At 29.3% G+C, this 18,511-nt stretch overlaps 1 protein-coding gene across 1 annotated transcript in view; it reads left to right on the top strand.

Annotated features, from left to right (window-relative positions):
* The window catches only part of LOC140665671 (uncharacterized), a 33,875-nt gene extending 15,714 nt beyond the window's left edge, over positions 1-18,161 (top strand). Inside the window, 27 exon segments of the mRNA XM_072892030.1 lie at positions 1,135-1,213; positions 1,216-1,293; positions 1,897-2,000; positions 2,002-2,061; positions 2,229-2,387; positions 2,389-2,432; positions 2,788-2,842; positions 2,844-2,970; positions 3,607-3,731; positions 9,529-9,582; positions 9,584-9,679; positions 9,682-9,723; positions 9,726-9,902; positions 9,904-9,945; positions 9,947-9,970; positions 9,972-10,127; positions 10,130-10,160; positions 10,721-11,091; positions 11,093-11,794; positions 11,796-12,632; positions 12,634-13,611; positions 14,230-14,371; positions 15,385-15,541; positions 15,989-16,025; positions 16,027-16,099; positions 16,344-16,517; positions 17,099-18,161. Coding sequence (XP_072748131.1) covers positions 1,135-1,213; positions 1,216-1,293; positions 1,897-2,000; positions 2,002-2,061; positions 2,229-2,387; positions 2,389-2,432; positions 2,788-2,842; positions 2,844-2,970; positions 3,607-3,731; positions 9,529-9,582; positions 9,584-9,679; positions 9,682-9,723; positions 9,726-9,902; positions 9,904-9,945; positions 9,947-9,970; positions 9,972-10,127; positions 10,130-10,160; positions 10,721-11,091; positions 11,093-11,794; positions 11,796-12,632; positions 12,634-13,611; positions 14,230-14,371; positions 15,385-15,541; positions 15,989-16,025; positions 16,027-16,099; positions 16,344-16,517; positions 17,099-17,421 — 5,247 coding nt within the window. The 3' untranslated portion in view covers positions 17,422-18,161.
* The last annotated feature ends 350 nt before the right edge of the window (positions 18,162-18,511 follow it).

Here is an 18,511-nt window from a genome sequence, read left to right as displayed (position 1 = left end):
CTTATATTGTTGAAGAAATTTTAGAATGTATTTTTTTTTCCAATTGTATAAAAATATTCTTTTATAAATATGAATTACTTGCAAAATAACATTTAAGATTTGAACCGATTATAAATTATAATTAGAATTGCTCAGATTAATAAATCTTATATACAAAATAAACTACAAACTAAAATATATCAAACATTTAAAACATAGAAGTTTATAAAAAATTCTTTTAGATAAAAAGTTAGAGGATGTTAAAAGAGATAATTTTTGACATTATTTTTTTCATAAATGATGATTAATTTTGATGATTACTTAATATAGTTATTTTTTATAGTTATTATTATATTAATATAATTATATAATTATATTAATTAGTATTAATGTAGTTATTATTAATTTATATAGTTAATTTTTTGTTTTTAAATAGAAATTTATATTTTTTTTCTTGCGGAATTTTATTTCAATTTTATTATAGTTCAATATTTAAAAGATTTTTGAAAAAATTTTTCTATCCAAGATATTTTAAGAGATAACATTGTTGATTTTAGGTAAAAGCGAAAGTAGTTGCTTTAGTATTTCAGAAATATTTTATAAACAATTATATATGTATGCATATGTAGTTGATTACAGATACACACACACACACACACACACACACACACACACATACATATATATAAATAACTATTATTTATAAAATATTTCTGAAATATTAGATAAAAAATTTCATTTACAAAAATCATAAATATTAATGCTTAGAATAAGTTTGTATAATAAAAAATATAGACTTTTATTTTATAAAAATTTATCGAAATAACTTTAAAAAGGTACCTATATTAAAAATAATAATAATAATAATAGCAAAAGATTTTGTATATAACATTTAATATCTTTTAACTTTTATCTAGAAAAATTTGTTTTAGTTAAAACTTAAATTGTATGTATTTTACTAGTTTTAAATGTATATATTGCATGTAGTCTGTTTGTATGTGCATGTATACGTAATTTATTATTATGATATTAATAATATAAAAACTTCTATGAAAACTCTTTGTTAAAAAATCTTGCTAATTTAATAATTTTTTATATTGAAAAATATGGTATTAATAATTATTATGCTAGATTATACAAATTTTATTTGTGTAGAATACTAAATCCACCATCGTGCTACCGGTGCAAGGAAGTTCGGAGATGTGCCATTTTTGCAACAAAAGAGTTTATTTAATGGAAGACTTAGTGCGGAAGGCAAATTCTTTCATTGCGGTTGTTTTCGATGCGAGTATTGCTCCACCTCGTTAAGGATAGGTAATATCTCTCTTTCTTCATATAATGTCTTGATTACAAAAATGTAAAAAAAGAGCTTGTGCAATTATTTTATTGACATATCGATATCGAGGTCAATATAAACTGTTAGATATTATTTTTTGTGAAATTTAACTTTTATTATTTGGCAGAAAAATTTTTTTATTTTTATTTTTAAAAGAGTTTATAGTTTGCAAAAATAATTATAAGTCAGAGTATTTAAAAAATTAAATTTTTGAAAAATCCAAACACAGTTTTTTTTTAAGTATTCAAGAACTCATAAAACATTTTTTATATATTTTATCGTTTCGATGATAATTGTTTAGAATTATATTCAAATATAAGTATCAGCTTTTTGGAAACTTGTTTTACCCTTTAAATCTAGAAATGGACATATGTAAAAAAATAGAAGCTTCTTACAATTAAATTTTTCTTTTAACAATAAATTTCAATTTTTATCAGTTTTGAATACTTGTATATCCCTTGTATATAAAAATATGTATTTACATATTTTGATATAATGTTACATATTAATACATATCTTTTATTATGTTTCAGTAATTTAATATTATTGCTAATACTATGGTTTTTTTTTATTTTTTATAGGAAATCACACGTTTGATCGAGAAAAAAATGGAGGGCGTTTTTACTGTACTCAACACTTTGGATTATCGGGAACGATGAAGACTAGAGCAGAAAAAGAAGAGAATTAATTTAGTGAATAAAGAAAATGTACCCAATGCTGGGATTACATTGAAAACACCAGAAAAGGTATAATCTTTTATAATAATGTAATAAAAATGCATCAAATACTAAACACAAAAAAAAATCCTAAATAAAACTATCATAAATAAACGATTAAAGAATTTGAAACAAATGTTTAATCTAAAATGATATATTCTAATGAGCAAATATGTATATATGTATGTTTACATTAGGCTAAAACACCATTGGAAGGCATTGTTGGACTCGATCTCCTCGATCGTGGTCAAACTCCGGAGAGAATTGAATTTGAAAATCTAGCAGAAATGTCAGATCCTGAGGAAGCTCATAGCCAAATGGACGAGGACGAGTGGACAGATAGAAATTTTGGTAGTTTCTACTGCAGAAATGGGGTCCAGTGATGATATTTCTGATATGAGGCAAGTTTTATATATTTTTGTAAACAATTATTTGTGTTTATACAGTTCTACATAATTAATAATTAATAACTTTTTTATTTTAAACTTTTATATTTCTTTAAGACCCCTCTATTTCATTTATGAATACAATAATTTCTATTTTTTGAATTAAAAGACACTTTTTATTTTTTTACTATCCAAAAAATTATTTCTTTTTATATAATTTCCATTAGTGAACCGTTCAATTTTATTTTATATTTTTTATCAACTTTTAAAATAAATAATTAACTTATTAAATTTGAAAATTTTAATAACTTTTTCATCTATTAATCAAACTAGATGAATATTAATGTTAATGTTTAATTTTGATACACAGTGATTCCGATGAAGATGATGAGATATTTGAAGAAGCTATTGACCAGCCGCTCAGCAACCGAGGGAACTCTCGAATTGGCTAAAAATTGGACACTGCGCTATTCTTATCCGCACGCTACAATCGGTCAATCGGACACTGGCAGCAACGAATATGAAGATTCTAGTGATGAATATACTAGTGAAGGTATTCACTCATTTAGAAGTGATAGATAATCTTTGAATTTCTTGAGGTTTTTCATTGTTTCTTGGTATCATACATATTTCATGATTTCGTACAGTTTTATGTTCATACATATTACAAGAAAAAATCTAATTTTAAATTTTATTTAAGAAATATAATTTAATTATAAGTTAAGAAATTAATAATTAATTAAAAAATATCTTATTTAATTAAATTATTAATTTCTTAACTTATAATTAAATTATATTAATAATTTGAAAGATATAAGGCTCCAATATTTACAAACACGTAACTATAAACTTGGCAATGAGAGCCATGCGCGGATGTTAATGTGTAAAATTTCTTTAGAAATTAATTCTTTCCCGAAATTTGAATCGTAAAATGAAAATCTATTTCTTGGTAAAATACACCAAGTAAAATATGTGCCCTGTGCACGATTCAAATTTCGCGAAAGAATTAATTTCTAAAGAAATTTTACGCATTAACATCCGCGCATGGCTCTCATTGTCAAGTTTATAGTTATGTGTTTGTAAATTATATTAAATTATATTTAATTATATAATTAAATTAATTATTTAATTAATATAATTTTTTTTAATAACATAATATCTTACATATATAACTTGTTTTCTTTATTAGATGATGAAAGCGGGACTGCGACCGAAGACGAGGAGGACATACGCGCTCGAGAACTCCGCAAGCAAGAAGTATGGTTGAAGGTACCACCACGCAACTCCGATACTGACACCGGCTCGGAAACAGAGGTGAAACATTTTCAAGACTCTGTAGATTCCACTATAATAGCTCAGGAATCACTCATTTCTTTCGAATCTAAAGTAACAGTACCCTCAACAGTATCCAACATGAATACGAATGGTAGTGAATCATTATCCGAAAACAACAATCTCGAAGAATCTTCCTACGAGGTTGCATTAACTTCTAGTGAATTAGCTTTAAGGACATATAGTCAGGACACTATGACTTCCGCCGATAAACATGGTACATCTCTCGATGTTACTCCACAAACTTCCGAAAGGTGTAATTTGCGTGACCCATCCACCGCTTTTTCCAGTATCAGCCGATGCTGACGATGATATCTCGAATCCAAACAAATCTTTAATTGTTCTTACTAATATTTCTGATAACAATTATTTGGATAAAGAAAACTGCAGCTCCGAATACGAAAGTTTTGTGGACGAAAATGTTCAATTAGATTTAAACAGTTCAGATAACAGAATCGATAACAATAATTTGCAAAATAATCAAGTTAATATTGATATGAAAAATTTTAATTTAAACCCTATTGATTTAAATCTAAATATTAATGAATCTTATTTAAATGATTCAATTCAGAATTCGTTAAACTTTCCTATAAATAATTTTGTTGCACAAAATGACGAAGGTAGTTTGGAACAGGTTGCTAAAATTACACTTTCGGATGTACCTTGCACTGAAGTAAGCAAGGATCCCAAGGTTTCTGATAACGAAACTATTCTGAATGTTAATAATTTACCGGGTGTGATTGCTTCGTCTTTGAACAGAAGTAGAGACTGTTCATCTTCTTCATCATCAGAGACGTATCGATCAAATGAGATATCGTGTAACGATTCAGTCAGCAGCAATCATTTAGACGACTTGGTGGAATGCTCGAAATCTAACTTACCTGAAGAAATAGAAATTTATAAGCACGAAAATGTCTGTGCAATTAAACAATGTGAAGATAACAATTTTATTGACAAAAGTAAGAATGTCGTCAATATCGATGATAGTAATAATAGTCACGTGAGCGATGTTGCTGACAAAAAGATCGACGCAGCAACACCAATGATTGCTGCAAACTTATTACAAAGGTCAATATATCCAACAGTGACAGTAACGTCGCCATCTCCAACACAAGAGATACAGCTCGAAGAACTACCCTTAGAACCTTCGAAATTATTGGTTCCCCTGGAATCGCATAATAATATTCCGCATTGCGACAGCGCATTTGATAAGCTGAAACGCGATTTACAACAACGAAAGGCGAAGAACAAAGCTGTAGGGAATGGACTTCGACCACTGTCGACCGAAAATGCTCGGTTGAAAATGAGCAAATATTTCATCGAGAATAAAAAGATGATTTCGAAATGTCAACCGGCACAAAATGAAGGGACTGAAGACACATCTGAGATAAAAGTGATAAAGTTAGATATTAAACCTAGATTATCCGGCAAGATAAACACAGAGGAAATGTTTAAGTACTTTGATAAGACCAGTTCCTCGAATAGTTGTGACAAATATAAAGTTTCCAACGCTATTAAACAAGATGAACCCCCGAAATTGGAAATTGATATCAAAAATATAAACGACGAAATAGTCATGATTGATCGAGAATTTAATCAAATTGAAGCGCAGAATGAGGTTGCGGAAGATAATGGGATGGGCTCTCAATCCCATTTGTCGGACGTATTTGAAATATGTAATGACAAAAGAGACACAGCATATGACAATTTGGACTTAATGTATGATGATCTAGTCGAATTGCATCCTGATTTAAATGATATTGATATTGATTATGTAGATTCTCTGACATCGAATCATAATATTTCTAAATTAAATCACAATGAAACTGTCTCATATTCAGATATAGGTCTAGAAACTATTTTAGAAAGTGATCAGGTTGATATTACAAGTAATACAAAGGAAATAGAAAAAATTAATTCAATAGATGAGAATCTGAAGAATGACATAAGTGACATACATAAAGAAAAAGAAGTTAAGAACGTAAATTTAAATAGCAACATAATAGATAATGATATAATTCAAAAAGAAGACGTAATTAATACTGATCCAGAGAATAGTATTTTAAATAGTGAAGAAAATGAAGAAAAGAAAGTAAATTCAATGTCTTTAGATGAAACTGTTCTGGATAATAGTAATAAAAATATAGCCAATAAAATAAATATTTTGAAGTTAAATAAAAATATATTATTTCAAAATGATACAGATAAAGCCATCAAACATAACATGATATATAAAAGTGATATGAATTTAAATGAATATACACCACAGATTTTGTGTAAAAACATTAGAGCTAATTCAAAATCATTGCCTGAATTAAGAAATACAATATGTGAAGATCTATCTGCGGCAAAAGTTACAGTTGTTGACAAAATAGTGGACTCTGTCATAGATACAAAGATTGCGAGTGATGATTCAACACAAAATTGTATTCCAGAAGTTCCTAAAAGCTTGGAGCAAGAAAATTTACCCAATGATATTAATTTTTCTCAAAATGATGCAACAGCAACTAATAATAATTTATTCGCAATTTCTTCCGCGGAACTTTCTCCGCCTGAAATCCCGATAAGAAAAAAGTCTGCAAAAAGAAATTTAAAACCTTCGCAGCAGGATGTCGAAGATATATCGAAACTACAAAGTCAAACTACGCCTGAAATCCCGGTAAGAAAAAAGTCGGTAAAAAGAAATTTAAAATCTTTAAGTCAAAATCAAGATGTGGAAGATATATTGAAGCTACAAAATCTAGCTGTGGATAATACTTTAAAATTATCTAGTCAAAATGGCAATGATGTTTCCAATACTCAAAGTCAGAATGCTGAAAAACTTTTGGAAATTAAAGCTAAGGATATAAAAAATATCGCATTACAAAGTCAAAATATTAATAGTATTCCGAAAATTCAGAATGTTTCAAATATCCAAAGTCACGATATCATTCAAAGGTCAAATGTCGAAAAATTACAAACTGACGTAATGAATTTTTCAACGAACGTCAATAACGAAATTAGCAAAAAGGATAACATAAATGTAACGGCAGCAGAAAATCGAAACATTGCAGATGTAAAATTACAAAATCAAAGCAAGAGTATATCGTCGATTCAAAAAACTCATTCTACAAATCGGCGTTTGCCAAATAATCCTGAGGAATTTACAAAATCTGTTTCTTATAACAGTCAGTCGAAGAAAGACAAATGTGTAATTTCGTGATATATTGATATAATGTCACATTAAAAAATTTTATGACAATGATATATTTTACAAAAGAAAGCTTAACTTGAATTACATTTTAAATATTTGATATTAATATTCGATAATTATCGAAGTTGATAGTATAATTTTCTATTGTTTTTTGATATAAAAAGCTTATGAAAAAAGTATAAAAGTTTACAAGTATGTAGGTTTTTAAAAAGTATATAAATGCTTAGGTAATTGTTCAATTATAAACGACTGAAAATAGAAAATTTTTTGCTTCAATTAAGTTTCAGAAAATATAATTAGATAACAAACATTTTATTTTTACATAATTTAAGTAAAATGAGAAATTTAATTGGAAGCTTAATTTTGTATAAAAATATTCTAAAATAGTCTTTAATATTAACAATTAAAAAGTTGATAAATATACATAAAAACGTATACAGAATAAAATAAAATCCTGAATCACACCTATACTTTGAATTACATAACAGATATATTTCTGATTTTTATGATATATTACTTTGCAATACTTCACTTTTATTCTTAATTGTATTTGATTTTTTTTTTTGTTATTCACGCTGTTCTTTGTTGGTATTTTTTATTTTATTTGTACACTATCTCTTATCTTGAATATGGTTGTTCTTATCAAGAAACAAATTGAAAAAAAATAAGATCTATAATTATACGGTTCAACATAAATATTCAACTTTTTAAAGTGAGTGATCATAAGTGTAACTTTTTATGTATATTTACCAAAAAGTTTAATATTAACAATGAAAAATATAGCGTATAAATAAATTTTTAATAAAAAGTTGGCTTCAAATTGATCGAAGAATTTATTTGTACACTAACTCGATACTATAATACTATGTGTGTATGTATTACATAATTGATTATTGAATATTGGTGATTCTATATATTTTGCTTGTATGAGTGAAGTTATCAATGAAGTTATAGTCTGACTCTTCTTGTCAGATCTAAAATTCTGCAGATTTATGAATCTATAGATTTGATTTTTTTCACACTTATAAAATTGAAAATCTATAATTGTATTTACGATTCATAATTCTATGGATATTTATATGTCACTAATATATATATTGTAATTTTGCTTTTAAATTGTGATTTTAAACTTGAGAAAACTGTGAGATGTGTTAATAAAGTAGACAAAAAAAAAGAATATGTATGAATCTTGGCTGGTGAATGATTTTTTAATTCTCGAAAGGATAATTTTTAATCGCAACTGAGTAAGGAGCACTAAAGAAAAGGTAATCATTTTATTGTGTATGAGTGGAGTGTTATTGAACTAATTTATCATTAACAGTGACTCAAAGCATTAATAATCGTTTGTGTTTGATTTAGTGCTCGTGTTAAAAACAGTTTACTCACCAATTTTGACTAATTTGTGTAAAGATTTCCACCAGCCGATACTTTATTAAATATCTCACCACATTCTCATTTTCAATTACAAAACTTAGAGATTTTATATAATACGTCATACATACAAAATAAGTGTAGAATGCATTTTTTCTACATAGAAAATGAATAACAAGTTTTTTTGACAAGTTTTTGGATTTTTCTTTTAAAGATTTTAATAACTATCATGATAGTATATGATTGACATACTGTATGATATTTTACAATTTTATAAAAATTTATATAAATTACATGCAAAAAAATATTAAATAAAAATGTAAAAATTTAAATTTGCAAGAAATATCAACTTACATACAGGGTGTTCCACGGAAAGTTGCTGAAATAAATCAGCTATTATTTTTAAACGTACATAAAGAGCAGAAAAAGTAAAATATCTTCGATTATTCAATTTATATGTAAATAAAACTGTCAAAATTCTTTAATAATAGAATATATTTTACTTTTCTTGCTCTTTATAACATATGCGTTTAAAAATAACAGCAAATTAATTTTAGCAACTTAGCTCCCATAGAACATTCTGTAGTCACTAATCAATATTGCTCTGTAATTCCAAAATTGTTCTGGTATTTTGCGTGCGTGTGTGCTTGTTGTATGTGTATAAGAATTAAAAAGAATAATTTTGATATTATCTTGATATTTAAACAAATATTTTTTGAACATTTATAAACTCATATGATAATATAATGTGATAAACTTTAGTTTTAACTTTTTCTTTAATTAATTATTTTAAATATTTGTTTTTTTGTGTTTTTATGTTTAAATCTTTAAAATTATTTATTGCAATATTCAATTATTTTGACCTACAAAGTAAGTTTAAACTAACATATTTTTGTGAAAAAAAGAATTCTGATATTATTTTAGCATTGTTTTAGCAACACTTATAGAAGTAACATTTCATTCACATACATTTTAAAATATATATATATATATATATATATATATATATATATATATATATATATATATATATAAAATTTACATAGAATAATAAAACTACATTCAATGTATATATTATACATATTATAGGCAGAATATTACCATATTTGTGGCTCTTGCTTCACATTCTTCAACTAATTTACTAAAACATAACTGCTAATATCTAGCTATATATTGCCTATAATATTCATTCAGCATAATGACTTTGTTTTGCAGGTTGCATCATCGGAGGAAGCCTCGACTGAAGAAAGTGCAGAAAATTCTGCGACAAGAGATCTGGACCGATTCAGAATTCGAGCACGATGAGGCAACTCCGACGCGGCACGAGATCCCTGAGATCACCATCAATGATTGGTACATACGGAAGAAACAAGAGGTACCTACGTTGAGCCGAAGAAAGTGCAGTAAAAAGAGCCAAGGTGATTTCTTCGATTAACAGCAACTGAGAGCAAGACACGAAGCAACAAGGTAACAGCAACAACGAACAGCTTTTGAAGGACAATTACATTAAATACGAACCGAGCAAGGAGGTGAATTGCAATATCTCAACTACCACTGTCGACACCAATACTCGAACACCATTGCTGAACCCCGCGAAAGGGAGATTATCTTTTGAATCGCACCCACTCCACACGGAGGTATGGCCTCGAGACTGTCCTTCATTAGAGTTGAAAAAACGTTACTTGCTGGGCGGATGAGTTCTGAGTGGCTCCGTCGTGAAATCAGGGTCGACGTCGAACGTGGACACGAAACTCAGGAACTTCACTGACGCGATCTCTCAGCACCAAAAGCTGTTAAACCCAGCACCGGAACCCAGACTCCTTGTACTATGCAAGCATTTCTTCAAGGTATCTTTATATTTTGTGTTTATGATTTTGCATCATTATTTTTATACGTATATAATATTATGGAGGCCAAATTTGAGGAGTATTGCGTTGATATGATAGAAATAATGGTGAAAAGTTTAGTACAAACAAGAAGAATATAATCAATCAAAAGTCCAGGTCTTCTCTGAAAGTTCCCACAACTGCCAAGCATCCATAGTCTAGTAGGATGCGCTTGACAGTTGTGAGGATCAGAGAGACACCTGAGACTGTTGGTTGATAGACCTAGTCTACTAAACTCATTATTGTTTTCTGGAGTCAATCCATAGGATTTGGAGAGGAAAAAAGTTGATAATCTTGAATTTTAATTAAGATCATTTTTTGTTAATTATAAATTTCAACATCAGTCAATAGATGTAAAGAAAACCCATAGTTGTTTCTTAAAAAAATGTAGCTGTTGCAAATTATTTTTTTAAACAATTATGTTTTCTTTACATAAATTGATTTCTAAGTTGACCTTTTCATGACCTTTCAAAATGACTTCAGTTAAAATTCAATGTAATTATATGTGATTTTTTTTCAAGGTACTAGTAAGCTGCGAACCAACAATGCGCCACTTTCTCCATTGTCGCCTACGATTTTATTTTCGCGACAATTTTCAACCGATCGCTGCCGAAATTTATCAAACGATATTGCGTATAAGCCGACAACTCCGATAGAAAATCCGTCCAAAGCGCCACAATTACCTGACTTGGTAAAAGAAACCAGCATTTTAAAGTCAAAGACAGCTCCTAACATCTGTGGTGAATCTTCGATAAAGGACAAAGAGTTAATCGACAAACCAGTGTTTCTACATCAAACTAATAAATCAACGAAAGATTCCATAGAGGATATGAAAAGTTCACAAAATACGGAAAAATTTCTTTCAAGCAACACGGAAGAAACTAACGGTTTCGACCCCGCGTAGTCCGCTTCACGAGACGTCCATTGTCGTTCCGCGAGTAGATTGGAACAAAAAGAACGAGGCTAAAGATGCCAGTTCAGGTGACTCCGAGATGGAGAGCGATTCGTTATCTTCTTCCTCTTCCAACGAAGTGGGAGAAGTTGAGAACGACCAATTTGTCGCTATAAATCTTTCGCCGCCCAGATTACAGATCCACAGTACTGATGGCGATCTACTGTTGGACGAGGGGGTTGATCGTTACAATCAACAACATTACGATCCTGACGATGGTCAGACTTTCGAGCCGGACTCTATCGAGGTCTCCTATCTGCAGGATCGCCGACTGATCGATTCATCGAATATTGATTCATCAGTGGATAATGTACATATTATTGAAACGCTGAATAATAATATGGAACAATTGGACTTGCGGGACGACAATAAGAGAGACTGCAGCAGTCCTTCCGAAGCCTCGGCGATGTCCAACAAGCAAGATGATTCCGAAGAGAATGACATCACCACCGCGGCATTTACCGAGACAGAATTTTCCGAATGGGCCCGCGACGGGGAAGCTTTGGTCTCTGACGATCTCCGTGATGTAGAGCTCGACATTGATCCTAATTTTATTACTGTACGAAGAAATAACGCAAAATTAACTTCCACGCCTGTCAGAATCGCCAAAGAAGAGGACACGGAACTCGACTATTCCAGGCTTTGACCGACTGATCGATCAGAAATATCCGAACAATAGCACATCGAATTTATTAGTTAATGGCGAGGACATTAATTACATGGATACCGACAATGAGTCACTGCTAGATGATAGCCTTCAAGACGCTTCCAATATTGCAATGTTGAGAAACCGAGGCTACATTGAGTTTGTGAATGTCAAGACAATCGTTCCTGATAACTCGTCGCGCAATTTATCAATCGCTGATGCGCCAATAGCGAGACTAGACTTTGAAAACGATTCCTACAGCGAAGAAGAAGAAGGCTTCAAGGATGCCAATGTGATCGAGATTGATCCTATCACTATGGAGGATGTGATTAGCAAGCTAAACGAACCCGCCATAAATAAATCAGAAATTCAAACAGCCTTTGGAGAAGAACAGAGCGAAGAGAAGTTTAGGGGAGAAATTAAGGAGAACGCACCGGCAGCGCCATTGGTAGAAGCTATTAATAAGGAATTGTTCCAATCGATGGAGGAAGATAGTTTATTGACAATGGAGCCGGCAGAAGATACAACAACCAGTGAAGTTGTCACGGTACTTGCTAGTCCGGTTACCCCTCAAGTGTCTATAGTTCCTTTAGAAGTGATAGAGAAGCCCGACGAGTCAGTCAAAGCTGATTCCAACAATCCGGATTATCTAGAATACGTAAAAAGGCTGCAGTTTAGAATCGCGGAATTTAGCAACGCAAAAGATTCTATCGACGTGAGAAAGAAGCGAAAGAACTCGAAGAACGTATCGCAGACGTGTACAGCGGAAATAATTACCGAAGAGACCAAGTGTCAAGAAATGACAACTGCGAATAATAGTAGTATCAATTCACCTGGCGACCTCGAGAAAACTTGAGGAGATCACTAGAGAGCGCTCGAAGCAGAAGAATGTTATTCAAGATCTTTTGATGGATAAGGTTGAGGCTCACAAGCAGAAGTCAGCCGAGAAAAAGGCTCGAAGGGCCGCTAGAGCTTCGTCCTTTACCACAATTCTATCACCGATGAAACAGGAATCTAATGGTTCTAATGGTTCTTCCATTGGTAACAAGTTTGTGCCTACCTCCATAACATCTCTAACAAACAGTCCAGTTGATACAACTTTCAGCGAGGCAAACAAATTACTGGACTCTTCATTGTTTTCACGCTCTCAAAGTGATCAAATGGAAGCCAAAGAGAAAATTCCAAAGAAAGCCGATCAGCTGAGCCAGGTAACAGACAAAAAACCGACTAGTCTACAAGATATCTTCAAGACACCAATCGCGCCACCAAGATATAAGAGTGAAGAAGCAAGAAGAACAGCCGAAAAGGCCAGGCAAGATGCCAGAGAACGAGCCAGACTGAAGAGTGACGAGGATTTAGGTTTAAGCCCTGAGGATAGGATCAAGGAATTAAGAATAAAGGTGACAGCTCGCCGACAACTTTCGATGGATGATGCGAAAAAGGATGATACATCAGAAACTGAAAGAGCTAGATTGTACCACTTCAAGAAAAAAGACAATTCCGAGTTGAAATTACAAACTAGTAAGAGTACCGACAATGTGAAGAATATCGCAAAGAAGTTAAATCTTCAGAAATTATCGGCGACTAGCGCGAAATCAATGGACGAATTGTTGAATACTGCAGGTTTATCGTGTTCGGATAGCAATAGTGTAACGATTAAGAGAGATAAAAAGAAACCGAAAGATTCAGAGAGAAGGAAGAGTATTATACAAGCAGTATCGGATTTTTTTTTCAAGAAAGAAACCAGTCCTACATCGCCTAACCAGAAAGACAAGCTGTCGGTCTTTCGATTGACTTCGAAATCAAAAGGAAAAGTGAGTCCGATTTTTGCTGATGTATCTTTGGAGTTATTTATAAATAGTCAACTTTATTTATAAATAACAGTAATTCTTTTGGACAATTTTTACATCTTGACCACTATATGTTTTAATATTACCGAAGACATTTCAACCTAGGACAGAAACGTCATTATTGTATTTTACATTATTATTTTTTATGTGATTTGCAACAAGTTTATTTTTAGGCTTTAGTATTACCCAGTGAGAAAGGACCTATCGAGTTGGCATCGAATTGACATCGAATTGATGTAAATTGCATCGATTCGATATCAATTTGATGTTGATTTGATGGTCATTTTTCACTGGGTATTTTGTAAACTCTATTTTATTAAGATTCTCGAGAATTGTTTAAATTTTTGATAATATATATTGCACATATATTATTTTGTTTAACGAAACAAATTTATAAAATATAATTGTCAATTTTTATAATATTATATTTTATAACATTTTAATATTAAATTTATGTACATATAATATTATTGGATTTTTGCTAAATTTTTTTTCGTAACAATTTCATTAGTTTATTAAAATCTTATGATTGTAACATTCAAAATAATTATTTTCTAATTGATATCTTAAAATTTTTTACAGCTTGACAAAATCTCGTCAAAATCCGATGCAAGACCTAAAAGTATGTGTGAAGATATACTTGTACGAAATTTTCTCACTGAAAATTCACCACCGGTGCCACCACCACCACTTAATTACTCAATATCTACCACTCAAGTATCAGGTACGAATTATATAAATATTTTCTTTTAACTAAATTATGAATGTTGAAATTAACACATGTTATACAGAGTGGGCCATTTTAATCGATCCAGTCGAATATCTCGAAAACCAAGCCCGGGAGAGAAAAATGTTTTAGACAAAAGTTGTATGGTTTCGAAGAGGCCATAAGAGGGTACCATCGGTTTGACCTTGAAGAGTTATTTGAAACTCACATGAACGTCATGTTTAATTTTTTAAGTGAGACACCCTATATATTATTGCATATTTTTGAAGCTTATCTCGAGAGCTTTCCAAACTATAATAAAATATACACTATAATAAAATATTTTTTCATTAAATACTTTTCGAGTTATAAGGCTTCAAAGTTGCAATATTTTGACATAAAAAATCTGAATTTGCAACAGTTACACATTTTTACTTTAACATAATTATGTGTTTTAATTATGCTAATTGATTTGTCTCATTATTCTGTGCATAAAAGTTAGGTTAAGATAATCGAAAAATGAATATTTTTCGCAAAATATTGCAACTTGAAGCCTTATATCTCGAAAAGTACTTCATGAAAAAACATTTGATTATAGTGTTTTGGAAAGCTCTTGAGATAAGCTACATGAATATGTAATAATATATAGGGTGTTCCATTTAAAAAATTATACATGACGTTTATGTGACCTTCAAATGACTCTTTGAGGTCAGACTAATGGTACCATCTTAGGGCCCCCTCGAAACCAAACAACTTTTGCCTGAAACATTTTTCTCTTCCGGGCTTGGTTTTCGAGATATTCGACTGGATCGATAAAAATAGCCCACCCTGTATAAATAAATATTGGTTTCAATATTCATAAATATTTATTTGTATTGTATATGTAAATTGTTTAACTTAACAAAGTATATAATAAACACATATACTTGTTCTGTTTTTAATGTAAATAAAAATGTATGAATTATTTCATTTTATCAGTTCGTCAAAAATAAAATAAAATATTATATAATTTAGCAAAACAAACATTTTAGAAATTGCAGATAACAGTTTATCGGATGACGATACGAAAACAGCTGCTTTGTCGACATCGTGTGCCCAAAAAGTTACTGCAACTGAAGAATCATGCGGTAGCGTTCCACGTAAATCAAAGTCTGCTAAAAAAGTAGCTAGACAAGCTCAATTAAAGAGGTAAGAAATGTACTCAAGTAATATATCCGAAATAATTTGAAAATTAATATATGCTCTTGTCAGTTAAATACACTAAATTTTTTTTAGAAAAATACTAGAAAAATTTAAATATAAGAATTAAAAAAATAATATATATGTTTATATATATATATATATAAATCAAATTATAATACAATAGTCACTTTACAATAATAGTCACTATAATAGTCACTTACCTGAAATGCTTCAAAATATTTTTCTTGACGAATATACAGACAATTTTTTCTTATTGTTAATAAAAATATTAAAATAGGCCATTGTGTGTTTTCATAATTTTATAATTTTTGAAAGCTTGTAGAAGATATTCTCCCTAATAAATTTTATTTCATTGTTCTTGCGTTTAATATACAAATATTTAAGTAAGCAGCTTGAATTCGAAAACATGATTAATTTAGATATATTTTAAAGATTGCGTATGGCTCAAGAAATACAGAGAAAATTAGTAGGAAACCGAGGTAAAACAGAAGGAATTGGAAAGTCGTGGTGTAAGTGTCGAGAAAGCGCTGCGTGGTGAAGGAGGTAATAATTCTAAAATTTCTAAATTTTTATTTTGTTCGATATATGTTAATATTTAATCTTTTTTGAATTGTTTTTTTTACATGTTTTCATTTATCAATGTAATCTGATATTTAATAAAAATTTTTTAGTTGGAATATTATATATTTGTTTTCAAATAAACATATGATAAAATAAATATATTATGCATTATTACATAGAAGAGAAAAATACAGTTTGAGAAATTATACTTTATAATTTTATTTAGATTGTCCCAATCATGAAGAAGACGATTTACTGAAGGAATGGTTTGACCTTATGAAGGAAAGCACTGAGTTGCGTAGATATGAAAAAGAGCTTTTAGTACGTGCACAAGAAGTTCAATTGGAAGATCGACATGAACGATTGCAACAAGAATTGCGTGAACGTTTGGCCAATGACGGTAAATATATTTTTCTTTGCAATTCGTTAATTTATATAAGATAATTATATATACATTAATTAAATATATACGAAAGAGAAAATATTCTGTTAATAATATAGATCTGAACAATATTTATAATAGTTCAAGATACACAACTAACAATAAGTTAATTCAGCGTTTGCAGCAAGAGAATGTAACTTACAGTACATGTAATCACTTTCATAAATTCATTTGTAGTCATTTTCATAAATAGCGTTGTAATATGCAAATTTGCTTCTTTATTTGCATAATTTCTTTTCTAAAATATTGGTTATATCTTTGTCAAATAACTCAGCTTTTCATTCATTAATATAAATGTTCGATGTATTAGAAAATAATAAATGAAATATTAATTAATAATAATTTTAATTTTAGATTTTTTGTTATATAAAATATTTAATACATTGAAAATTTTAAATAGTACAGCCAATTGTTATTTTCCATAGAAGTACTTTCTGTAAAGAAAAATTCAATTTCTTTCTTTCAAATTTTGCTCTAATAAATATAAAGAATATTAAATCATAAAATAATTGTATGATAAAAGTTACATTATTTTATAGATGATAAGAAGACTAGTGATGATGTTAAAAAGGAAGGAGAAATCTTGACGGAAATGTTGGAGATAGTAGCAAAGAGGGATTCCCTAATTGCTCTGTTAGAAGAAGAACGACAAAGGTGGTGTAGATCATCATATTTGACTTCCATATATATGAATGCATGTTACATTCGTATTTTGAAAATGCCTTTGGATAACTCGGAGTATTTGTCTTGCATTTTTTTTAGATTATTAACTATTTTATTTGTGTATATTTTCTTCCTTTATATAGCAGAAATATTTATCAATTGTAATAAGGAGTCATTTTTAGCATCTTTTAAATTTTAAAATTTCCACAAGCATTTTCATAATGCATTTTGGAATGTCAATCATGTAACAGATGTATGCTTTTTTCAAAACACAATCTGCAGAACACAATATTTCATCATTTACTGATCATGAATAATTGCAATGATATATGTAATTTGCACATTTTTTCTAAATATAATGTTATCTTTTCTAAAAAGCAATGCATTTTGTAAATTAATTAGTTTTTTGTATAATTATTTTTACTTTCTTTTTACACTTATTTCACTGTTACTTTTTATTAATTTTTATATTTGTTATCAGTAGATAGTTTAAAATAACTTGCATGCAGCTTGGAAGGGAGGGGGGGGGGAGAGTGATAATTTTTTCGTAATACAAAACGAATATAATAAAAAACTAATAAGAACCAAACGCAGAATTGTTAGAAAAGTTAATTTTATTAGAAAAGAAATAGTATGTTTTCAATTTCTTTTCAGTAACTGTTCCATATCAACGAAATTATTAAAATCATGTATGAGTACAGCATCAATAAACTTCTTATCAATATTCAAATAGCTATTAAAAGCAGGTCATCTTACATTATCAATAAAAATTTTTCAATTTTTTTCTCCATACGTGACCTCTTGATAAGTGCTTAATTAACTACTATAAACAGCTATTTTTGTGAAGAGATTACAAATATTACTACTGATAAAAATGTTATTAAAATAAAATTAACGTTTAGTAATATTTATATATTAATAAAGGAAGATAAAAAACTTATTAACGGACTTCATGATATGTTTGTTTAAAATGAAAAAAAATACGAAAGTAAAGTACCGATAATCAATTGAATTTTTTTGATGTCAAAATTATTATTAATAAATATTATTATTAATAATTACTTATTAATATTATTATTATTTAATTAATTATTATTAATAATTATTAATAATAACTATTAATAATTTTTTAGAACATAACTGATTTCATAAATCTATTTTTTTTGACATAAACTAGGAGACTGTCATATAAAATGCACATTCATTGATTTAAAGCTTTTTACTCTCCTATCCAAGATTCTACTTAAAAAATAAGCTTGTTATTAAGATTTTGTTCATATAATAGGATA

Source organism: Anoplolepis gracilipes, chromosome 5, assembly GCF_047496725.1.
Source record: "Anoplolepis gracilipes chromosome 5, ASM4749672v1, whole genome shotgun sequence".
NCBI lineage: Eukaryota > Metazoa > Arthropoda > Insecta > Hymenoptera > Formicidae > Anoplolepis > Anoplolepis gracilipes.
Note: the sequence above shows the minus strand (reverse complement) of the source record. Positions and strands in the feature narration are given on the sequence as shown.